Genomic DNA, 20,159 nt, shown 5'->3' with positions numbered 1-20,159 from the left:
AAATAAAATATAACATACAATTAAAGCCTCCATGACTGCATTCTCTTTTCTCCCTCAGAGGTAATTGCTGTCTTAAATTTAGTATTTATTATTCCTTCATATAATATGATAGGTAGAACATTACCCCACCCCCTACAAAGATGTCCACATCCCAGTCCTCAGAACCTGTGAGTATGTTACCTTACATGACGAAAGAGTCTTCTCAGATTTGATTAAGTCAAGAATTTTGAAATGAGGAGATTATCCTGGATCACCTGGGTAGACCTAATACAATCACAAAGATATTTATAAGTAAAGAGAGAGGCAATATTTCTTAGAATGCATCTCTCCAAGGGCCAGGTAAGCCCTAGCATCTCCAGTTTTTATGACCTAGACGTGTCTCCAAGGCCCTGGGACCCATTTCTTCTTGAAATGTAAATTAGGGTTCTTCCTGACACCTTGGGATCTTGACTAATCCAGGCTGTGACCATTTGACGTTCTTGGGGAGGTAAGAGAATTTTGTTATTCTTTTGGATCAGAGCAATTAACTGTTTGTCAGACAAATAACTGTTTGTCTACAAATAACTACAGATTTAATTTCAATAGTATGCAGAAAGTAAAATGTTTGTAAAGTAAGTGAAGGGTAAAATTACCTATATTTATATCATGTAGAGTTCCATGCCTCTGGAGGCTAGTGCTTTTTACAGGTGCACTGAGAAATCCAAGATTTATTTCCTTGCATTGATCTATCAAGTATTGAGATAGTTTTAATATTATCTTTCATTATAATTGTGGATTTGTCAGATTCTCCTTATCACTTTGTAGCTTTGTTGTTAGCTGCCTGCGTAGTTAGGATTGCTATAATCTCTAGTGAATTGCTACCTTTAATTATTATGTTGTCACCCTCTTTGTGAGATAAACTTTAAAAATCCAACTAAAATATAATATAAAACTGAAGGGTTCTTGTATCGGTTCAAACCCCAAGAGTGTGCCAACAGACAACACGAGGCGGTGTGGAGCAACATGCTGTTTTAATGAGCGCCTGGGTGCAGGCAGGCTGAGGCCTAAAATGGCGTCAGCACCAAATGAGTATGGGGCAGGGGTTTTGTAGTCTTCTGTAAACAGGAAGTGTCCCAGTCTGATGTAACTGCTATGTGGTACCCGGATGGCTTCTTTCTCAATCTTCAGGGGTATGTGTCTTCTGGCCAGGGTAGGTGTCTTCTGGCTGGCTGTCTTCCTGCTTCTGCTATCTTGCTGACTCACGCTGCTGGCACAAGTGGCCTTGTGCCTTGAGACTGGGCCTGAGAAGGAAGGAGTTATTCATTCCTTCAAGTTTTCAGGCTCTGGGGAGAATCCTTCATTCCTTTCTATTTGGTTATAGAAAAAAGGGAAAAGGGATGACTTTCTCAATAACTACTTCAGGCATGACATAGGGGGTGGCCTGGTCACCTTGGAAAAAGAAAACCTTAATTTTCTGGGTATTCTTGAGAGACGGGGTGGTATCCATCTTGTAATTGTAGCAGGAGCATTGTCTGGCAGTCAACTGTAGTTTCAACAAGAGTTGTAATGGCTTTTATTATCAGTGGGATAACACAGGGAAGAAACAGGAGGAGCCCGGTGATGAAGATTACTGTCCTTACCAGCATTTTAAATCCTTCTAAATTAGAGAACCACCCCCCTAGAAGGTTTGCCGGATCCCATCCTTTCCAGGTTTGGACTGGTACATGGGCTACTTTTCTGATGTTTGAAGCAATTTCTAGAACTGCTTTTGTGTTATCGTCTATGTTAAGACAACAATTGGAGATATTAAAGTTACCACAGACCCCACCCTCTTCTGCTAATAAGTAGTCTAGTGTTAGCCTGTTTTGATAAATTGCCACGCACATTTGTTTTTGTTGTTGTGCAAGCATTTCCAGGGTTGAGACGGTTTGGTTAGTGATTATCTTTAGAACAGCCTGTAGTCTAATTATTCTATTTAGCATATATATGGGAGTGTGATAACCCCATGAACCATCCTCCTCCCAAGTGGCAGGACCATAATATTCGATGATCCATTGTGGAGGCCACTTGTGCTCTTGCCATCTTTGGCTTCCTCCTACCTTTAAGGATCGTTTTTCTCTGTTTAAGTGATCATACGCAGGGACTTCGTGGGTGTTGGGGTTTTCCCACATAAAGGCAAAGAGGTTTTGGGAATCAGAGTGTAAAGGAATTGTGAAAAAAGCATCCTTTAGGTCTAGAACAGGTGGGAGGTTGGAATAGAAGAAAGAAGCCCCGGAGGGGTCTGGATTGATGGCATTGGGTACTATGAGGAACGTAAGTGGAGAGCAGTATGGAGTTTTTAAAGGATGCCTTGGAGCAGAGTTGGGCATGAGGGCAGGACTAAGAAAGGGTGAGTGAAGGAAAAGGTGTGCAGGGAGCAGAAAAGTGGAGGGGGTTGATCACGGTTTGGAGGCTTGTTCATCAATTCCTACAAGAGAGACTTGGGAGGACTGGGTGGGTCCTGAAAAATTAGGTTGCCCTGGTATTAATTATTAATTTGAAAACCATACTGGCCTACCTGCCACCATCGGGGTTACCCTTGACTCGGATGAAGTGATGGTAGTTGCTGGGGTGTCCATTCCAAGGCACCGTCAGTCTTCAGCGGCAAGGCTGATGAGATCTGAGTGGGAGGTTTTGGCTGGCTCAGGAAGGGATGGGGGCAGTCTTTGCAGGGGCCGCTCACAGTCCAACTTCCAGTGGGGTCCTCCACAGAGGGGGCATGGCCTGGTGGGCTTACCTGGGTTTCGGCATTGTGTGGGCCACTGGCCTTCATTGCCACACTTGAAACAGGCGTCAGGTGGAGATGGATTGCTAGGAGGCTTCTCTGTGGAGCTGCGGCCCCATGAGCCTGCAGGGCCCCTAATGGCGGAGGCAAGCATTTGGAACCCTGCCTGTTTTTGCCTTTTACTTTCCTCATCAGGATTGTTAAAGACTTTGAAGGCTAAACGTTGTGGGGTTTGAGGGCCGTCGTCAAGTTTCTGAAGCTTGCGCCGAATATTGGGAATGGATTGGGAGATGAGCTGAAGGTTTAAAATAGAGGTTCCTTCTGGGCTGACTAGGTCTAGGCTGGTATATTTTCTCATGGCTTCAGTTAAATGAGAGAGAAAGAGGGCTGGGTTTTCATCAGGACCTTGGGTGATTTCTGAAAGTTTTTCATAGTTTACCACTTTATGGGCAGCATTTTTGAGTCCTGTAAGGAGGCACACAATCATGTGGTCTCAGCAGCAGCGTCCAGAGGCCCTGTCTTGATAATCACAGTGGGGATCCTGGTTGGGGACTGCCTTTGCGCCAGTTGGCTGGGCAGGAGCTTGGTGATGAATTGTATCAGCGTGTGCCTGAGCTAGGGTCCAGATATAGCCCCAGTCTTCTGGGGTGAGGGTGGAAGAGAGGATAATTTAGAGGTCATGCCAAGTTAGTTCATAAGACTACTTGACTACATGAAACTCTAATATAAGAGAGAGGGTCTTCTGGAAATGAACCCTTTTGTTAATTTGAGTGAGATCACTGAGGGAGAAGGGAACATAAACTTTAACAATACCTTCAGTTCCTGCTGATTCCTGAAGGGGGCACTCTAGCACAGGTGCTGAAGTAAGGGTGGGGCATGGGCCAAAGATAGCGCCTGAGCTAGTGTGGGTGGGAGAGAAGGAAGAACCTGGAAGTGGTTCCTGCTGAGGGTTTGAAGGGGGAAGGGGGATTAAGCTGATAGGCAGTGGAGGATAGATAGGAGCGTAAGGTGGCAGGATGGGTTTACAAGCTTCAGGAGAAGGCAGTGAGGAAGGAGAATGAGTACAGGCCATGGTAGAGTTGTCCTGAGGAGAGGACCGTGTAGGAAAAGAAGTGGTGATACTGCTGACTGGGAAGATGGCATCTGGGAAGATGAGGGCTGAGAAGATTGCGGCTGAGAAGATAAAGAGGAGGCTTGGGGGATTAAAGAAGACAGTTGAGAGGGAGAGGTAGGGGCTGGGAGGGGTGGACAGCAGTCTGCTGGATCTAACGAGGAGAAAGAGGTAGGGTTCAGAGGAGAAAGGCGATCTGGGTGGCGAGAATGGAGGATTTGAATAGGTGAGCAAGAATTACAGAGGTCGGGTTGTGATCTGAGTGCAAAAAGGGCTGGACAAAAGGAATTATTCCCCATTTCTCCAGTCGTCAGCAATAATTGCTTAAGTCAGTTAAAATTGTAAAGTCAAATGTTCCATTTGCGGGCAATTTGGACCCATTATCCAATTCATATTAATAGTGGCCAGTCTGAATTGCAAAAAAAGACAAGGCGCTTAGGGTGGATATCTTGCCTGAGGCCTAAGGTTTGCAGGGTTTTTTTTTTTTTTTTTTTCCAAACGAACTGTCACCCTGTCACCCAGGCTGGAGTGCAGTGACGTGATCTTGGCTCACTGCAAGCTCCGCCTCCCTGGTTCATGCCATTCTCCTGCCTCAGCCTCCCGAGTAGCTGGGACTACAGGTGCCCACCACCATGCCCGGCTAATTTTTGGTATTTTTAGTAGAGATGGGGTTTCACTGTTAGCCAGGATGGTCTTGATCTCCTGACCTCGTGATCTGCCCACCTCAGCCTACCAAAGTGCTGAGATTACAGTGAAGCTGCACGGCACCTGGCCAGGTTCTCAGGTTTTTTTTTTTTTTTTTTTTACACAGGTTTTTTATGAGGCAGCCTAGAAGGCTGTTTTTTGGAATGGAGGATGGGGAGTTTCCCATAACGGAGGGTAGGCTCTGGAGAACAGGGAAAAAGGAGACCATCCTGGACGGCCGGAGGGAGACGATAAAAGGAGTGATCGTCACCACTGCCTTTTTCATTCCCGGAAAGGGATAAAATGGCTTAGAGGCGTCACCCTAAGACCAGATGATAAGCGAGTGCCTGGCACACATCGGAGCCTTCTTGGACCAACGCTGGATTTTTGGATTGGAGAAACCAAGAGAGGCCATGTGGATTTTTCCCTGTTAACCGGGCTCCCAGGAAACTTACCGGTAGATGAGATCAGTGACCGATGTGCATGCACAGAGAAGTGACTGGAGGCTGAGGAGCATCCTTTGTCCGGCTGCTGTGGCCTGCTTTCTGGGGTGGAGGGGTAGGTCCCCTGGGGACGTGAACTGGCGCAGCTCCTGGGTTTCAGCACCAGATAAAAGGTTCTTGTATCCATTCAGACTCTGAGAGCATGCCAACAGACAACAGGAGGCGGTGTGGAGCAACATGTTGTTTTAATGAGCACCTGGGTGCAGGTGGGCTGAGGCCTAAAATGGTGTTAGCACCAAAATGAATACAGGGCAGGGGTTTTACAGTCTTCTGTAAACAGGAAGTGTCCCAGTCTAACTTAACTGCTATGTGGTACCCAGATGGCCTCTTTCTCCATCTTTGGGTGTAGGTGTCTTCTGGCCGGCTCTCTTTCTCCTTCTGCTATCTTGCTGACTCACACTGCTGGCACAAGTGACCTTGCGCCTTGGGACTGGGCCTGAGAAGGGAGGAGTCACTCATTCCTTCAAACTTTCAGGCCCTGGGGAGAATCTTTCAAAAATAAAATGAACACAAATGAAAGGAAGACTGATAACCATCATTTTACTCCCTACTTCCGTAAGTCCAACATTTTAAAATGTCACATATAAGTGAAATCATGCAGAATTTGTCTTTCCGTGCCTGGAAGAGCAGATTTTAAATGTTTTCTTCACACACAAAAATGATAATTATGTGAAGTGGTGATTTGTTAATTATTAACCTGATTTACTCATTCCACACTATAAACGTAAATCAAAACATCACATTTTACCCATAAATACATTTTAATTATTATTTGTCAATTAAAAATAAAACTAACAAAAGAAAATAGATAGCTACATTAATATTGGGGGAAAAACATTAAAGCAAAAAGCATTTTTAGGAATAAAATATTTCTGTCTTCTAACCAATGCATTTTGTTAAATTTGTTACGATTATCGATATACTTGGATTCATTTTTATCCTTTCATTTTATACTATTTATTATCTTTTTTATATGTTTTATTTTTCCCCTTTCCTGACTTTTATTTGTTGACTTTTTAAAAATAAAAACATTTAAAGAAATTTCAATAGCTTCTGGGATAGATATGGTTTTTGGTTACTTTGATGAATGGTATAGTGGTGAAGTCAGATTTTAGTGCACCCATTTCCAAGTAGTGTACTGTTCATTGAGTATTTAAATCTATCCCCTTTTTCCTACTTTCATGTTTTAGATGGTATACATTCTATTTCTACAATTTTACTGGTTGCTCTTAAATATTTTTAACATATTGTAGAAGGTAAACATTCTATTTCTACTATTTTACTGGTTACTCAAATATTTTTAATGTGTACATTTATTATTAAGGCCTAAAGTAAATTAATATTTATAGTTTCTTCTTGAATAATAATTGAAATTTAGAACACTAACTCTTGATTACTCTCTCTGGTGTTAGAGTGTTATTATTATCTATTGTTTTTGTTCCATCTTATTTTTCTACCCCCACATTAGTCATCATGATACTGTTTTATAAAGTTAACGGCTTTACCCATATACTTATTAGATTTTTTGCCCATTGTTATTATTTGCATTTCATGCCTTTCTTCTGATTTCAGTGTTCTTTAGAAATTCCTTTGTGAAGGGTCCTTTGGAAGCAGACTCTCAGTGTGTATCTCAAAGTGTCTTTAAATTTTTTTTTTTCTTTTTTTTTTTGAGATGGAGTCTCATTCTGTCTCCCAGGCTGGAGTGCAGTGGCACCATCTTGGCTCACTGCAACCTCCGCCTCCCTGTTTCAAGCGATTTTCCTGCCTCAGCCTCCCAAGTAGCTGGGATTACAGGTGCCTACCACCACACCCAGATACTTTTTGTGTTTTTAGTAGAGATGTGGTTTCGCCATGTTGGCCAGGCTGGTCTCGAACTTCTGACCTCAGGTGATCCGCCCACCTTGGCCTTCCAAAGTGTTGGGATTACGGGCATCAGCCACCATGCCTGGCCTTAAATTTTTTAGAGACAGAGTGTTGCTATGTTACCCAGGCTGGCCTTCAATTCTTGGGCTTAAGTAATCTTCTTGCCTCAGCCTCTCAAGTAGCTGGGACTACAGGTGTACTACATGCCTGGCAAAAAAGTGTGTGGTGTTTTTTTTTTTTTTTTTTGAGACGGAGTTTCACTCTTACTGCCTAGGCTAGAGTGCAATGGTGCGATCTCAGCTAACCGCAACCTCCGCCTCCTGGGTTCAAGCGATTCTCCTGCCTCAGCCTCCCGAGTAGATGGGATTACAGGCATGTGCCACCACGCCCGTCTAATTTTGTATTTTTAGTAGAGATGGGGTTTCTTCATCTTGGTCAGGCTGGTCTTGAACTCCCGACCTCGGGTGATCTGCCCGCCTCAGCCTCCCCAAAGTGCTGGGATTACAGGCGTGAGCCACTGTGCCTGGCCAAAAATGTCTTAATACTCATTTTTGAGTTGTAATTTACTTGCATATGATATCTCAGATTGATAGTTTCTGCTGACTTCCACCTTATGTTATTCTGTCTACGTGACAGTCTTTTGTAAGTAATCTGTCCAATTGCCTGAAAAATTTTCCTGTGCCTCTTGCAGTTTCTCTATAATGCCATTGGTATATTTTCACTTTCCTGCTTGGAACTTCTTGTGCTTTTTGAATCTGAAAATTATTGCTTTTCATCAGTTCTAGAACATTTTAGTCTGTGGTATTTTTAAATTTTGCTTTGATTTTATTCTCTTTATTCTCTTCTGGAAATTCTGTAAAGATGTATGTTGGACCTTTTCGTGTTATGTAATGTGTCTCTTAACATCCTTTATATTTTTCATCTCTTTATCTCCCTATATCTTATCCCGTGTAATTTCTTCAGGTACATATTCATTTGTTGAGTCTATTCTCAGCTGAGTTGCATCTGCTATTTAACTCACCCACTGAGTTTTAAATTTCAATAATTATATTTTTAATTTTCATGAATTTTATTTGGTTATTTTACAGATCTTCCCAGTCCTGTTTGACATTTGTCTCAAGAGTTTTATTTGCTTTTTATGTCTTCATCACTTTAAAGGTTTCTTTTGAATCTTGTTGGAGTTTCTTTTCCTCGTATGTTTTGCAGTTTTTGATTGGGAGCTTGTTTTTGGAGGGCTTAATCTGTGGGTATCCTGTAAGGCTTGGCTGGAATGTGTCTGTGTCTCTTTAGAGAGAATATTTATTTCTGCCAAATGTCCCAGAGTTATTACCCGTGGAACCTCTTTGCACATTAATATATCAAATCCAGTTACAAAGGTAATAAATTCAAATTGGATCCCAGGCATGATAAAATTTAAATCCCAACACACATCATCACTGGCCTTTGGTTATAAACTCTTTTTTTTCTTTTTTTCATCCATTTTTTTAAAAAAATATTTATTATTATTTCTGTTTAACCCAAACCAAAAATGGTCAATATGGTTACAAATTCTTTGAGAGATTTTATTTTATTTTATTTTATTTTATTTGAAATAGCATCTTACTCTATTGCCCAGGCTGGAGTGCAGTCGCGTGATGATGGCTTACTGCAGCCGCAGTCTCCCAGGCTCAAACAGTTCTCCCATCTCAACCTCTAGAGTAGCTGGGACTAGGGACTACTTTTTAAAATTTTTAGTTGAAATGGGGTTTCACTATGTTGCCCAGCCTGGTCTTAAACTCCTGGGCTCAAGCGAGCCTCCCACCTCGGCCTCCTAAAGTGCTGGAATTACAGGTGTGAGCCACTGTGCCTAGCTGGAGATCTTTTTCATACCAAGCTAGATACCTTAGTTTTTGTTTTGCCAATAGGTAGATTTCTTTCCCCTCCCCTTCCCTCCCCTCCCCTCCTGTTCGCCTTTTCTGACAGTCTCGCTCTGTCGCCAGGCTGGAGTGCGGTGGTGTAATCTCGGCTCCCTGCAACCTCCACCTCCTGGGTTCAAGCAGTTCTCCTGCCTCAGCCTCCCAAGTAGCTGGGATTACAGACATGTGTAACCATGCCCTACTAATTTTTGTATTTTTAGTAGAGACAGGGTTTTACCATGTTGGCCAGGCTGGTCTTGAACTCCTGACCTCAAGCAGTCCTCCTGCCTCGGCCACCTGAAGTGCTGGGATTACAGGCGTGATTTCTTTCTAACTGTTTAGTAATCCTGAATTTTTCTCTCTCTCTCTTTTCTTTTCTTTTTTTTTTCTGACTCGGTTACAGTTACAGTCATACATTGCTTAATGATGGGGATACCTTTTGAGAAGTGTGTTATTAGGTGATTTTGTCATTGTGTGAACATTATAGAGTGTGCTACACAAACCTAGATGGTATAATCCAGTATACACCTGGGCTGTATGGTATAGCCTATTGCTCCTAGACTACAGGCTTGTACAGCATGTTACTGTACTAAATATTGTAGGCAATTGTAGCACAATGGTAAGTATGTATTTAAACATATAAAAGTATGGTAAAAAACATTAAAACTGCACACCTATATAGGGCACTTATCAATGGAGGACTAGAAGTTGCTTTAAGTGAGTCAGTGAGTGAGTGTTGAGTGAATGTGAAGGCCTAGGATATTACTGTACACAACTACAGATAGAGTACTACACTTTATAAACAGTGTACACTTAGGTTACACTAGATTTATTTAAAAATTAAGTAATTGTGCTATGATATTACAATGGCTATGATGACTCTAGACAATAGAACATTTTCAGCTCCATTATAATCTTATGGGACCACTGTCATACATGCAGCCCATCATTGACTGAAACATCATTATCCAGAGCATGGCTGTACCAGCTTTGTACAGGCCTGATGACTGTCTTGTGTCTCTGCATGGCCAGTAAAATCTGAACCCATTTTATTATGAAAAGTAGCAACCATCTTTATTGTTCCTCCCTCCCAAGTAACTATAGCATGAAGCACCTTATTATCAGTCTGGGTTTACAAGGATTGGGTCCTTGCATATTTGTTTTACTTTCTTGACAACTGAATTATGCTTTTAAGAAATGTTTCTTTTAGCATTTATTGATGTTTTGTACCAGAAGGATTTCCTGGTTTTTTGGTCTACCACATTTCCAGAAGTAGAAGCCAAAATGTGTTTATTGCTCTTTCCCAGGAATCCTTTTTTTTTCTTCTCTGAGGAATCCTACATCTTTAGAAGGAATGCAGTTCAGTTCAGCAGATGGTATTGATTGCCTTCTATGTACCAATGACTATTTATGGAAATCATTAGTTTTCTGGCAGAATTCTATCTTCATTCAAAAAATAAAACAAATATGCTTATCTTTCTCACCATCCTTCTGCAACTATCAATCACAAGGATTATATTATATAAAAAGAGTCAGCAGATAGGTTCCAGTACTTTAGATAAAACTCCTGTCTTGAGATAAAATTCTAGCACTTAAACTCTTGCTATTTGCAAAGTATGGATTACATTATCATTACTAATGCATGTGTGCACCCATGTGCGTGTACACACACACACACACAGAAGGTAAGTGGACAAGTTACATCAAAGTTCACATATTTTTCAAAGTTGTGTATTTTTCTTTGTGTTTAGATTTTCTTCTACCTCAGTTTAAAAGATGTGATAATATGTGGTCAAGTTAATCATGCCTGGATGTTGATGACACAGCTGAACTCACTGTGGAATGCTGTAAGTAGATACTAACTGAACTATGTCTTCACACTAATTCTTAAAAGGAGAATGGACTGCTGTGAAGCCAACTGTTGTGGGGACACCTTCTTCCCTGCTCTGTGGTCACCAGCAGCAAGTGAATTTGGTTTTCTTTTGTCCAGGCACAAGCCTGGGGGAAGAGATAAAAAAGATAGTAATGCCATTTTAAGAGATACATCATTAGTATTTTAAAATGTAAATGGTAGATATAAATGAATATCATTTTTGGATCGAAACAAAGCTCCATTTTATTGGATAGTTTGTACTCCATTCTGGTTTTATTACTGTGTGCCTACTTCCTTTTCATGAGCATAGACTATATGTTGAGTCCATGACTATGGGAAAGATGTTTAGAGTGTGAGGTGTGCAACAGCTTTTTCTTAACTCATAATTTTTGGAAGGGTTATTTCCATTAAAAAGAGAGGATTATGCTGGGCACAGTGGCTCATGCCTGTAATCCTCGCACTTTGGAAGGCCAAGGCAGGTGGATCACCTGAGGTCAGGAGTTTGAGACCAGCCCAACGTGGTGAAACCCTGTCTCTACTAAAAATGCAAAAATTAGCCAGGCACGGTGGCAGTTGCCTGTAATCCCAGCTACTCAGGAGGCTGAGGCAGGAGAATCGCTTGAGCCTGGGAGGTGGAGGTTGCAGTGAGCCGAGACTGTGCCACTGCATTCCAGCCTGGGCAACAGAGCAAGACTCTGTATCATTCAAAAAAAAAAAAAGAAAAGAGAGGATTGGCTGAGCGCTGTGGCTCACGCCTATAATCCAAGCATTTTGGGAGGCCGAGGCAGGCAGATCACGAGATCAAGAGATTGAGACCATCCTGGCCAACCTTGTCTCTAAAAATTAGCTGGGCGTGGTGGTGTGTGCCTGTAGTCCCAGCTACTTGGGAGGCTGAGGCGGGAGAATTGCTTGAACCCAGGAGGCAGAGGTTGCAATGAGCCAAGATCACACCACTGCATTCCAGCTTGGCGACAGAGCGAGACTCTGTCTCAAAAAAAAAAAAAAAAAAGAGAGGATTACAAGGATGACCTTAGTGTACCTGGGTGATTGTATGCAAAACTGATAAGGGCAGAGGTTTTTGGAGTGGCCAGGGCTGATTGATAAACAATAACATTGATATCACAGTATTGCTAATATTGTCAGCTGAAAATTTACGTTTGTGAACATCCAATTGCCTGTGAACAGGCAACTTCTCATTGCCTTCTGAATAAAGTTACTGTTTGTGCTAAAAATGCTGATTATAATTGTGCCACATTTGAACACTCACAAATAAAAGCAGAAGTAGGAGGATGGAGCAACATACAATTGTGGAAAGAGAAATTTGCTGAACATAAAGCACTAACTTCCTACCCTGGCTTCATTCCTCACTGCCATGTGCTTATAATGCTCTCCATCTTTATCCAGTGAGGTCTCTGGGCAGAAGTGTTGGCTTTTTCTAACTCCTGCCAGCTTCCTCAAGACATGTCATGATCGAAATATTGTATATATTCTTTCTCCTCTAGACCATTTGGATGCATTTTTTTCTTCTTTATAGGTTTTCCGAAGGAAAAAGCAACATCCCCAAATATCTGTAATGTAATTTAGAGATTTATCACTTTAAGCCAGTGGTTCTCAAAGTGTGGTCCTGGGACCAGTAGTATCAGCATCACCCAATACCTTGTTGGAAAAGCAAATTCTTAGGCCCCATCCCAGACCTACTGAGTCAGAAACTCTTAGGGTAGCAAACAGTAATCTGTTTTAACAACCCCCTAGATGATTCTGATGCACGCTAACGTTCGAGAATCACCGCGTTAAACTAAAAATAAAATTAAGACAGGAACACCTAATTTGTTAGCTAAGATAGGTTTGGTAAGATGAAATCAGTTCTTTTCTTGCCATTGTTGCACAGTGCGAGAGTAGTGCAACCGAGAATGGGATGGTGTCCAGATGCGATGTAAAGATGTTGAGTTAACTTATGAAGCTAAAGCCCCTGACACCTTCTCAACTCCTTTTAATTTCTTTGAGTTAAGTTTTAGAGCTTCTACAAAATGGCGCCAGGCCCCCTATTCATAGGTCAGTCTGAGCACGTGATATCATCAGTGCTTCAATCATTAGCACTAAGGAGGGGTTGTGAAGTCAGCTATTGACTGGACTTTAGACAACAGGGAAAATGTTGCCACTGAACATTGGTTGATGGTGTAAATGACCATGTTTGTTGATATTAAAGTATCTTACAAGAAACAGACAAGAGAAGTTGTTGGGGGATGTGTGCTTATTTGCTTATTTTTTATTGTTGACTGAGTCCTCTCCTCAATGTCTCTTTGGAATGAGAAACACAAACATGTTTCAGGTTAAAAAATAGTTCTGTGGCAAGAATAGTACATAAGTGCCAGCCTAGGAGTTCATATTAGAAAATGACAGAGTGTATGTGTTTCTGCATGCATGCAGACACACCAAGAATGTCAAATATGATTTATGTGTTGTTTATTTTAGTCCTATTCCATGCTTTTTAAAATTTATGTACTCCATATTTTGTGTGCTTTGTCATGTCTTTTTGAAGTAATAATAGTAGCTAATATTTATTGAATGCTTTCTTATATGCCAGATGCTACACTAAGTATTTTATTTGCATTTTCTCAGTTTGTCTCTTCAGCCTCCTGAGTTAGGCACTATTATTTTTCCCATTTTACAGATGGAAAAAAACTAAGCCTTAGTTAAGTCATAGCCAACATGGTTAAATGGCTAGGATGGGATTCACATTCTGATCTGTCTGACTAGAAAGTATGTGTTCTTAATTATCAACTATTTATAAGGGAATGCCAGGTCTGCCATTTGCCTTTCCCCTAACTGGCAGCATAGAATTTCTCCTCTTAAGGTTCTTTAACAATGATATAACCTTGAGCTCTGAGACCCAACTTTCATAAAACGCTTGGCATTAATGAGTAATATTCATGAAGCGTTCGGGTCAAGTAAGTCCTCTAGATACTGTGCATTTTGTCCCTGAATTGAATCAGCCAACCAGAGAGCAGCACACTTGGACTCTATTGCTTTAGGTTTTCTCTTTCCGAGTTGTGCTTTTTTGCCCTGAATTCAGCTTTTGTCCAGTGGTTTGTTATATGGAAGTCACTCAATTTATTTAATCTGTCTCCTATCGAAAGACATTTAGGTTGCTTACTATCTTTTGTTAATAAAATCCTGTGGTGAATATCCTGTTTCTCAGTGTCTCGTTGTATACATGTATGATTATATTGGCAGGATAAATTCTTAGAAGTAGAATTGTTAAGGCAAAGGTTGGATTCATTTATAATCACAAAATTGGCCAGGCATGGTGGCTCATGCCTCTAATCCCAGCACTTTGGGAGACTGAAGCAGGTGGATCATTTGAGGTCAGGAGTTCGAGACCAGCCTGGCCAACATGGTGAAACCCCATCTCTACTAAAAATACAAAAATTAGCCGGGCGTGGTGACGGGTGTCTGTAATCCCAGCTACTCGGGAGGCTGAGGCAGGAGAATCACTTGAACCCAGGAGGCAGTGGTTGCAGTGAGCCAAGATCATGCCTCTGCACTGCAGCCTGGACAACAGAGCGAGACTCTGTCCCCCCTAAAAAATTATATATATATGTGTGTGTGTGTGTGTGTGTGTGTGTGTGTGTGTGTGTATGTAAAGTCACAAAATTGTGTGGAGTTATGGAGTACTTTTTGCCCCCAAATTTCCTTAGCTCTCTCTATTTTTTTTTTTTTTTTTTTTGAGATGGAGTTTTGCTCTATCACCTACACTGGAATGCAGTGGCACGATCTCAGCTCACTGCAACCTCAGCCTCCTGGGTTCAAGCAATTCTCCTGCCTTAGCCTCCTGAGTAGCTGGGATTACAGGTGCACGCCACCACACCTGGCTAATTTTTGTATTTTCAGTAGAGACAGGGTTTCACCATGTTGATCAGGCTGGTCTCAAACTCCTGACCTCAGGTGATCCACCCTCCTTGGCCTTCCAAAGTCCTAGGATTATAGGTGTGAGCCACCATTCCAGGCCTATACTTTTTTTTATATCTGATATCACATTGTTATTTTAATTAATGTATCTCAACTCACAAGAGAGACTGAACATTATATGTCAGGAAACCATTTTGCATTTACGTTTTTTATCCTAATTTACTATATTTTTATCAGCCAACTCAAATCATTTTTGGGAACAAGCAAAAATGTATGTGTGTATGTGCTGAAATTTCCATACTGTACTAAATAGAACATTCAAACTAACATTTCAGTCTTTTTTTCTGTCTGGAAATGATGTGATGAAGAGCTTTTAGTACTAGACGCTTTAAAATATTTTAAATTTTTACATGAAACAGATCTTATTTCTTTTCAAATAATTTCAACTTTTGTTTTAGATATAAGGGGTACATGCTCAGGTTTATTACCTGGGAATATCATGTGATGCTAAGGTTTGGAGTACAGATTCCATTATCCAGATAGTGAACGTAGTACCCAATAGGTAGTTTTTCTAAACCAGCCCCCACCTTCCAGTAGTCCACATAAATATGCAGATGTGCTCCCATATTTATGTTCGTGTATGCTCAATGTTTAGCTTTCACTTATAAGTAAGAACATGCAGTATTTAGTTTTCTGCTTCTGCATTAGTTTGCTTGGGATGATGGCCTCTAGCTCCATCTGTGTTGCTGCAAAGGACATGATTTCATTCTTTTTTATGGCTATGCAGTATTCCGTCGTGTATATCTACCACTTTTTCTTTATTCGATGTACTATTGATTGAATATGTGGTTGATTCCGCATCTTTGCTATTGTGAGTAACACAGAGATGAACATATGAGTGCATGTGTCTTTTTGGTAGAATGATTTATTTTTCTTTGGATATTTACCCAGTAATGGGATTACTGGGTTGAATGGTAGCTCTGTTTTAAGTTCTTTGAGAAATCTCTGGACTGCTTCCCACAGTGGTCAGATTAATTTACATTCCCACCAATGGTGTATAAGTGTTCTCTTTTCTCCACAACTTTGCCAGAATCTGTTGTTGTGTGACTTTTTAATAATAACCATTCTGAGCCGGGCATGGTGGCTCACACCTGTAATCCCAGCACTTTAGGAGGCCAAGGCAGGCGGATCATGAAGTCAAGAGATCAAGATCATCCTGACCAACCTGGTGAAACCCTGTCTCTACTAAAAATACAAAAAGTAGCTGGGCGTGGTGGCATGTGCCTATAGTCCCAGCTACTCAGGAGACTGAGGCAGGAGAATCGCTTGAGCCTGGGAGGCAGAGGTTGCAGTGAGCTGAGCCAAGATCATGCCACTGCACTCCAGTCTGGTGACAGAGCAAGACTCTGTCTTAAAAAAAAAAAAAAAAAAAAAAAAAAGTCATTCTGACTGGTATGAGACAGTATCTTTTTTTTTTCGTGGCAGAGTCTTGCTCTGTCATCCAGGCAGGAGTGCATTGGTCTAATCTCAGCTCACTGCAACCTCCACTTGTCAGGTTCAGGCAATTCTCATGCCTTGGCCTCCCGAGTAGCTGGGACTACAGGCGTGCACCACCACCCCTGGCTAATTTTTGTATTTCTAGTAAAGATGGGGTTTTGCCATGTTGGCTAGGCTCATCTTGAACTCATGGACTCAAGTGATCCACCACTTTGGACTCCCAAAGTGCTGGGATTACAGGCATGAGCCACTGTGCCCGATCTCATTGTGATTTCAATTTGCGTTTATCTGATAATGATGCGGAGCATTTTCTCATCTGTTTCTTGGCCACTTGTATTTCTTCTTTTGAGAAGTGTCTGTTCATGTACTTTGGCTATTTTTATGGGGTTGTTTTTGCTTGTTGATTTAAGTTCCCTATAGATTCTGGATATTAGGCCTTTGTTGGATGTATAGTTTGCAAATATTCTCTCTCATTCTGTAGGTTGTCTGTCTGCTTCATTGATAGTTTCTTTTGCTGTACAGAAGTTCTTTAGTTAGGTCACATTTGTCTATTATTGTTTTTGTTGCAATTGTTTTTGGGTACTTTCTCATTTCTTAATGCATTTTGTTTATTCTTTTTAGATTGATTTTTCCACAGTGAAAAATGTGATTCCAGATAAATATATACTGTCTACTTTGCAAAGGTGGCGTTTAAATGTGCTGCGTTTGAATTTTCATGGTTGTCTTCTCCGACCCAAAACTTTCAGATCTGTCAGTAAGTATGTTCATTACAACTATTTGTCTTGCTTTCCTGTATCACAATTAAACAAATATACATAAAAGCATAGATTAGAAAGGAAACTTCAGTGACAGTTTTAGGTCATAAGGATACCAATTATAACCATTTAAAAAGTGTATAATATAGTACAGCTTTTACTGTATTGTGTGCCCTGGGAGTTGGTTCTTTGTCTATTCTGTTTTTTTTTTTTTTTTTTTTTTTTTTACTCTGTCTCCCAGGCTGGAGTGCAGTGTCACAATCTTGGCTCACTGCAACCATCGGCTCCTGGGTTCAAATGATTCTCGTGCCTCAGCCTGCCGAGTAGCTGGGACTACAGGCATGCGCCACCACCCCCGGCTAATTTTTTTATTTTTAGTAGAGACGGAGTTTTACCATGTTGGCCAGTCTGGTCTCAAACTCCTGACCTCAAGTGATCCACCCGCCTCGGCCTCCAAAAGTGCTGGGATAACAGGGGTGAGCCACTGTGCCCGGCCGGTTCTTTGTCTATTCTTGACTACTCTTTTGGGGTCTAGTATTTGTATATCTATGGATCATCAATTTTTTCTACTAACAATTATAAAACATATTCTTATTTTAAAAAATCTAACAATAGGCAGTAAAACCATCTTTTTTCACCTCCCTCAAACCTATTCACTTAGTCAAAGGCATCCGATGTTATTAGTTTTCTGTTTTTCTAAAATACATTTCTATATATGTGATTAAAAATACACAACTTTACAACATGAAAGGAGTCATATTGTTTTATATTTTCTTTTATGTCCTGAAAATCTCTCCATGTCAGTACATTTAGATTCACTACATTCTTTTTAAATACTGTAAAATTATTTTCTATGTTGTAGATGTAGCATGCTTTATTTAACCTTCTTCCTTTTGATGGACATTGAGATTATTTACAATTTTTTCCAAACTGACTGCTTTGTACTTCCATTGTGATATTTGTCTTTAACCTATATATCCTTTAACCTATATATTCTTTGAGATGCATTTTCTATCATATAAGTATTTCTGGAAATGAAAGAAACAGTATATTTCAAAAAAAAGTAGACATTCATATTGACTCCAGATTATCGGGAGAACCCGCTCCCAATGTTTAACAAGGGTTCTTTTTCTATTTCCTGTGTGTCTTGGCTGAGTTGAGAAATAAAGGGAAAGAGCACAAGAGAGAGAAATTTAAAGCTGGGTGTCCAGGGGAGACATCACATGTCGGCTGGATCCGTGATGTTCCCCGAACCGTAAAACGGACAAGTTTTTATTAGCGATTTTCGAAAGGGGAGGGAGTGCACGAATAGGGTGTGGGTCACAGAGATCACCATCACAAGGTAATAAAATATCACAAAGCAAATGGAGGCAGGGCGAGATCACAGGACCACCAGATGGGGTGAAATTAAAATTGCTAATGAAGTTTTGGGCACGCATTGTCATTGATAACATCTTATCAGGAAACAGGGTTTGAGAGCAGACAACCCGTCTGACCAAAATTTATTAGGCGGGAATTTCCTCGTCCTAATAAGCCTGGGAGCGCTACAGGAGACCGGGGCTTATTTCATCCCTTCGGCTTCGACCATAAAAGACGGCACACTTCTAAAGGGGGCCGTTCATAGGCCTACCCTCTGAGCGCATTCTCTTTCTCAGGGATGTTCCTTGCTGAGAAAAAGAATTCAGCAATATTTCTCCTATTTGCTTATGAAAGAGGAGAAATATAGCTCTGTTCCATCCTGCTCACTGGCGGCCAGTTCAAAGTTACCTCTCTTGTTCCCTGAACATCGCTGTTATCCTGTTCTTTTTTAAAGATGCCCAGATTTCATATTGTTCAAACACACATGCTCTACAAACAATCTGTGCAGTTGACACAATCACAGGGTCCTGAGGTGACATTCATCCTCCTCACCTGACGAAGAAAATGATGGGATTAAGAGATTAAAGAAAGGCATAGGAAAACACAAGGGTATTGATTGGGGAAGTGATAAGTGTCCGTGAAATCTTCACAATTTATGTTCAGAGATTACAGTAAAGACAGTCGTAAGAAATTATAAAAGTATTAATTTGGGGAACTAATAAATGTCCATGAAATCTTCACAATTTATGTTCTTCTGCCGTGGCTTCAGCCAGTCCCTCCGTTCGGGGTCCTTGACTTCCTGCAACACCAGATAATGAGAAAGAATGTCAATATACATGTACAAATACCAGTTGAATAAGTCTAAAGATATTAAAGGGTAAAATGAAGTTGCATGAGAAAGCTATATATTGTATATAAAATCTAATACCATTTGTATATAACTTTTCAATTTGCAAAATTATGTATATTTTTACCTTTTATTTTGAAATAATTTCAAACAATATACATTACTATAGATTTTTAAGTACACACACATATGGTGACATACAAAAAGCATGCATGAGAAAGAAAAACTCCAAATGCAAGACAGTGATTGTAAAAGTGGACAGAGAGAGTTTAATGGAAAGGGGAAGAAGTGCACAAGGAGTTTCAACTGTGTCTGTACATTTTTAATTGAAAAAAGAAGTTATGCAAAATGGAATAGTTCTGATTGCTTATTGCTGGTGCTACACAAAGCTGTAGTTTTTTGTATGATGTTATTGTATCTGACCATGTGTTAAGCTTTCTTCTTGGTTTTAATAGTTTGTCAATTGATTCTGTTGAATTTTCTAGGTAGACTGTCGTATCTGGGACAGTTTTATTTTCATTCATGCCTATTCTTATCTTTTTTCTCTTTTTCTCATTTTATTACATTGCTTAGGACCTTTTTTGCAATGTTGAAAAGTAGCAGGGATATGCAGGAGTCTTGTTCATGGCTGCTTTTTCATATTTTTCATGAAAATAATGTTAATACATCTTTTAATTTCTGGGATACATCCTATATGGGGATATAATGCCGTTTTCACCTTTATAGCAACTGTGTCCTGCATGTTCCTCATTCCGCCTGGTTACATCTGCCTTTGGATTTTTAGGAACTATTCGTTTCTGATCCACCAAGGCCATTCTTGCTTTGGCTTCCATGCATGTTATACATTTTTGAAAAAAAAATTCATTCTTGGATTTTGGGCAGGAGAGAGAAGCTGAATGTGTGCTTAGTCTGTCATTTTTAACCAATTTATTATGTTTGTAGTAATAAAAAGTTAATAAAATAATTATAAACCTTAAAGTGTTAGCCACCCAAACTTGCTCTCTCTGTCTCTGTTTTATTATTATTATTATACTTTAAGTTCTAGGGTACATGTACACAACATGCAGGTTTGATACATAGGTATACATGTGTCATGTTGGTTTGCTGCACCCATCAACTC

At 40.5% G+C, this 20,159-nt stretch overlaps 1 protein-coding gene across 5 annotated transcripts in view; it reads left to right on the top strand.

The window, feature by feature from the left end:
- The window catches only part of FBXL13 (F-box and leucine-rich repeat protein 13), a 255,993-nt gene that overhangs the window by 72,485 nt on the left and 163,349 nt on the right, over positions 1-20,159 (top strand). For all 5 annotated transcript variants that reach the window (XR_001006628.1, XM_011985472.1, XM_011985469.1 and 2 more), the window contains 2 exons: positions 10,551-10,646; positions 16,700-16,832. Coding sequence is in view for 4 of the 5 variants with exons in the window: in XM_011985472.1 (XP_011840862.1) it covers positions 10,551-10,646; positions 16,700-16,832 (229 nt within the window). In the remaining variant the exon portion in view is untranslated. The remainder of the gene's footprint in view (positions 1-10,550; positions 10,647-16,699; positions 16,833-20,159) is intronic.

This window comes from Mandrillus leucophaeus, unplaced genomic scaffold, assembly GCF_000951045.1.
Source record: "Mandrillus leucophaeus isolate KB7577 unplaced genomic scaffold, Mleu.le_1.0 Scaffold284, whole genome shotgun sequence".
NCBI classification, from domain to species: Eukaryota; Metazoa; Chordata; class Mammalia; order Primates; family Cercopithecidae; genus Mandrillus; species Mandrillus leucophaeus.
This window is presented reverse-complemented; position numbering and strand designations above follow the sequence as displayed.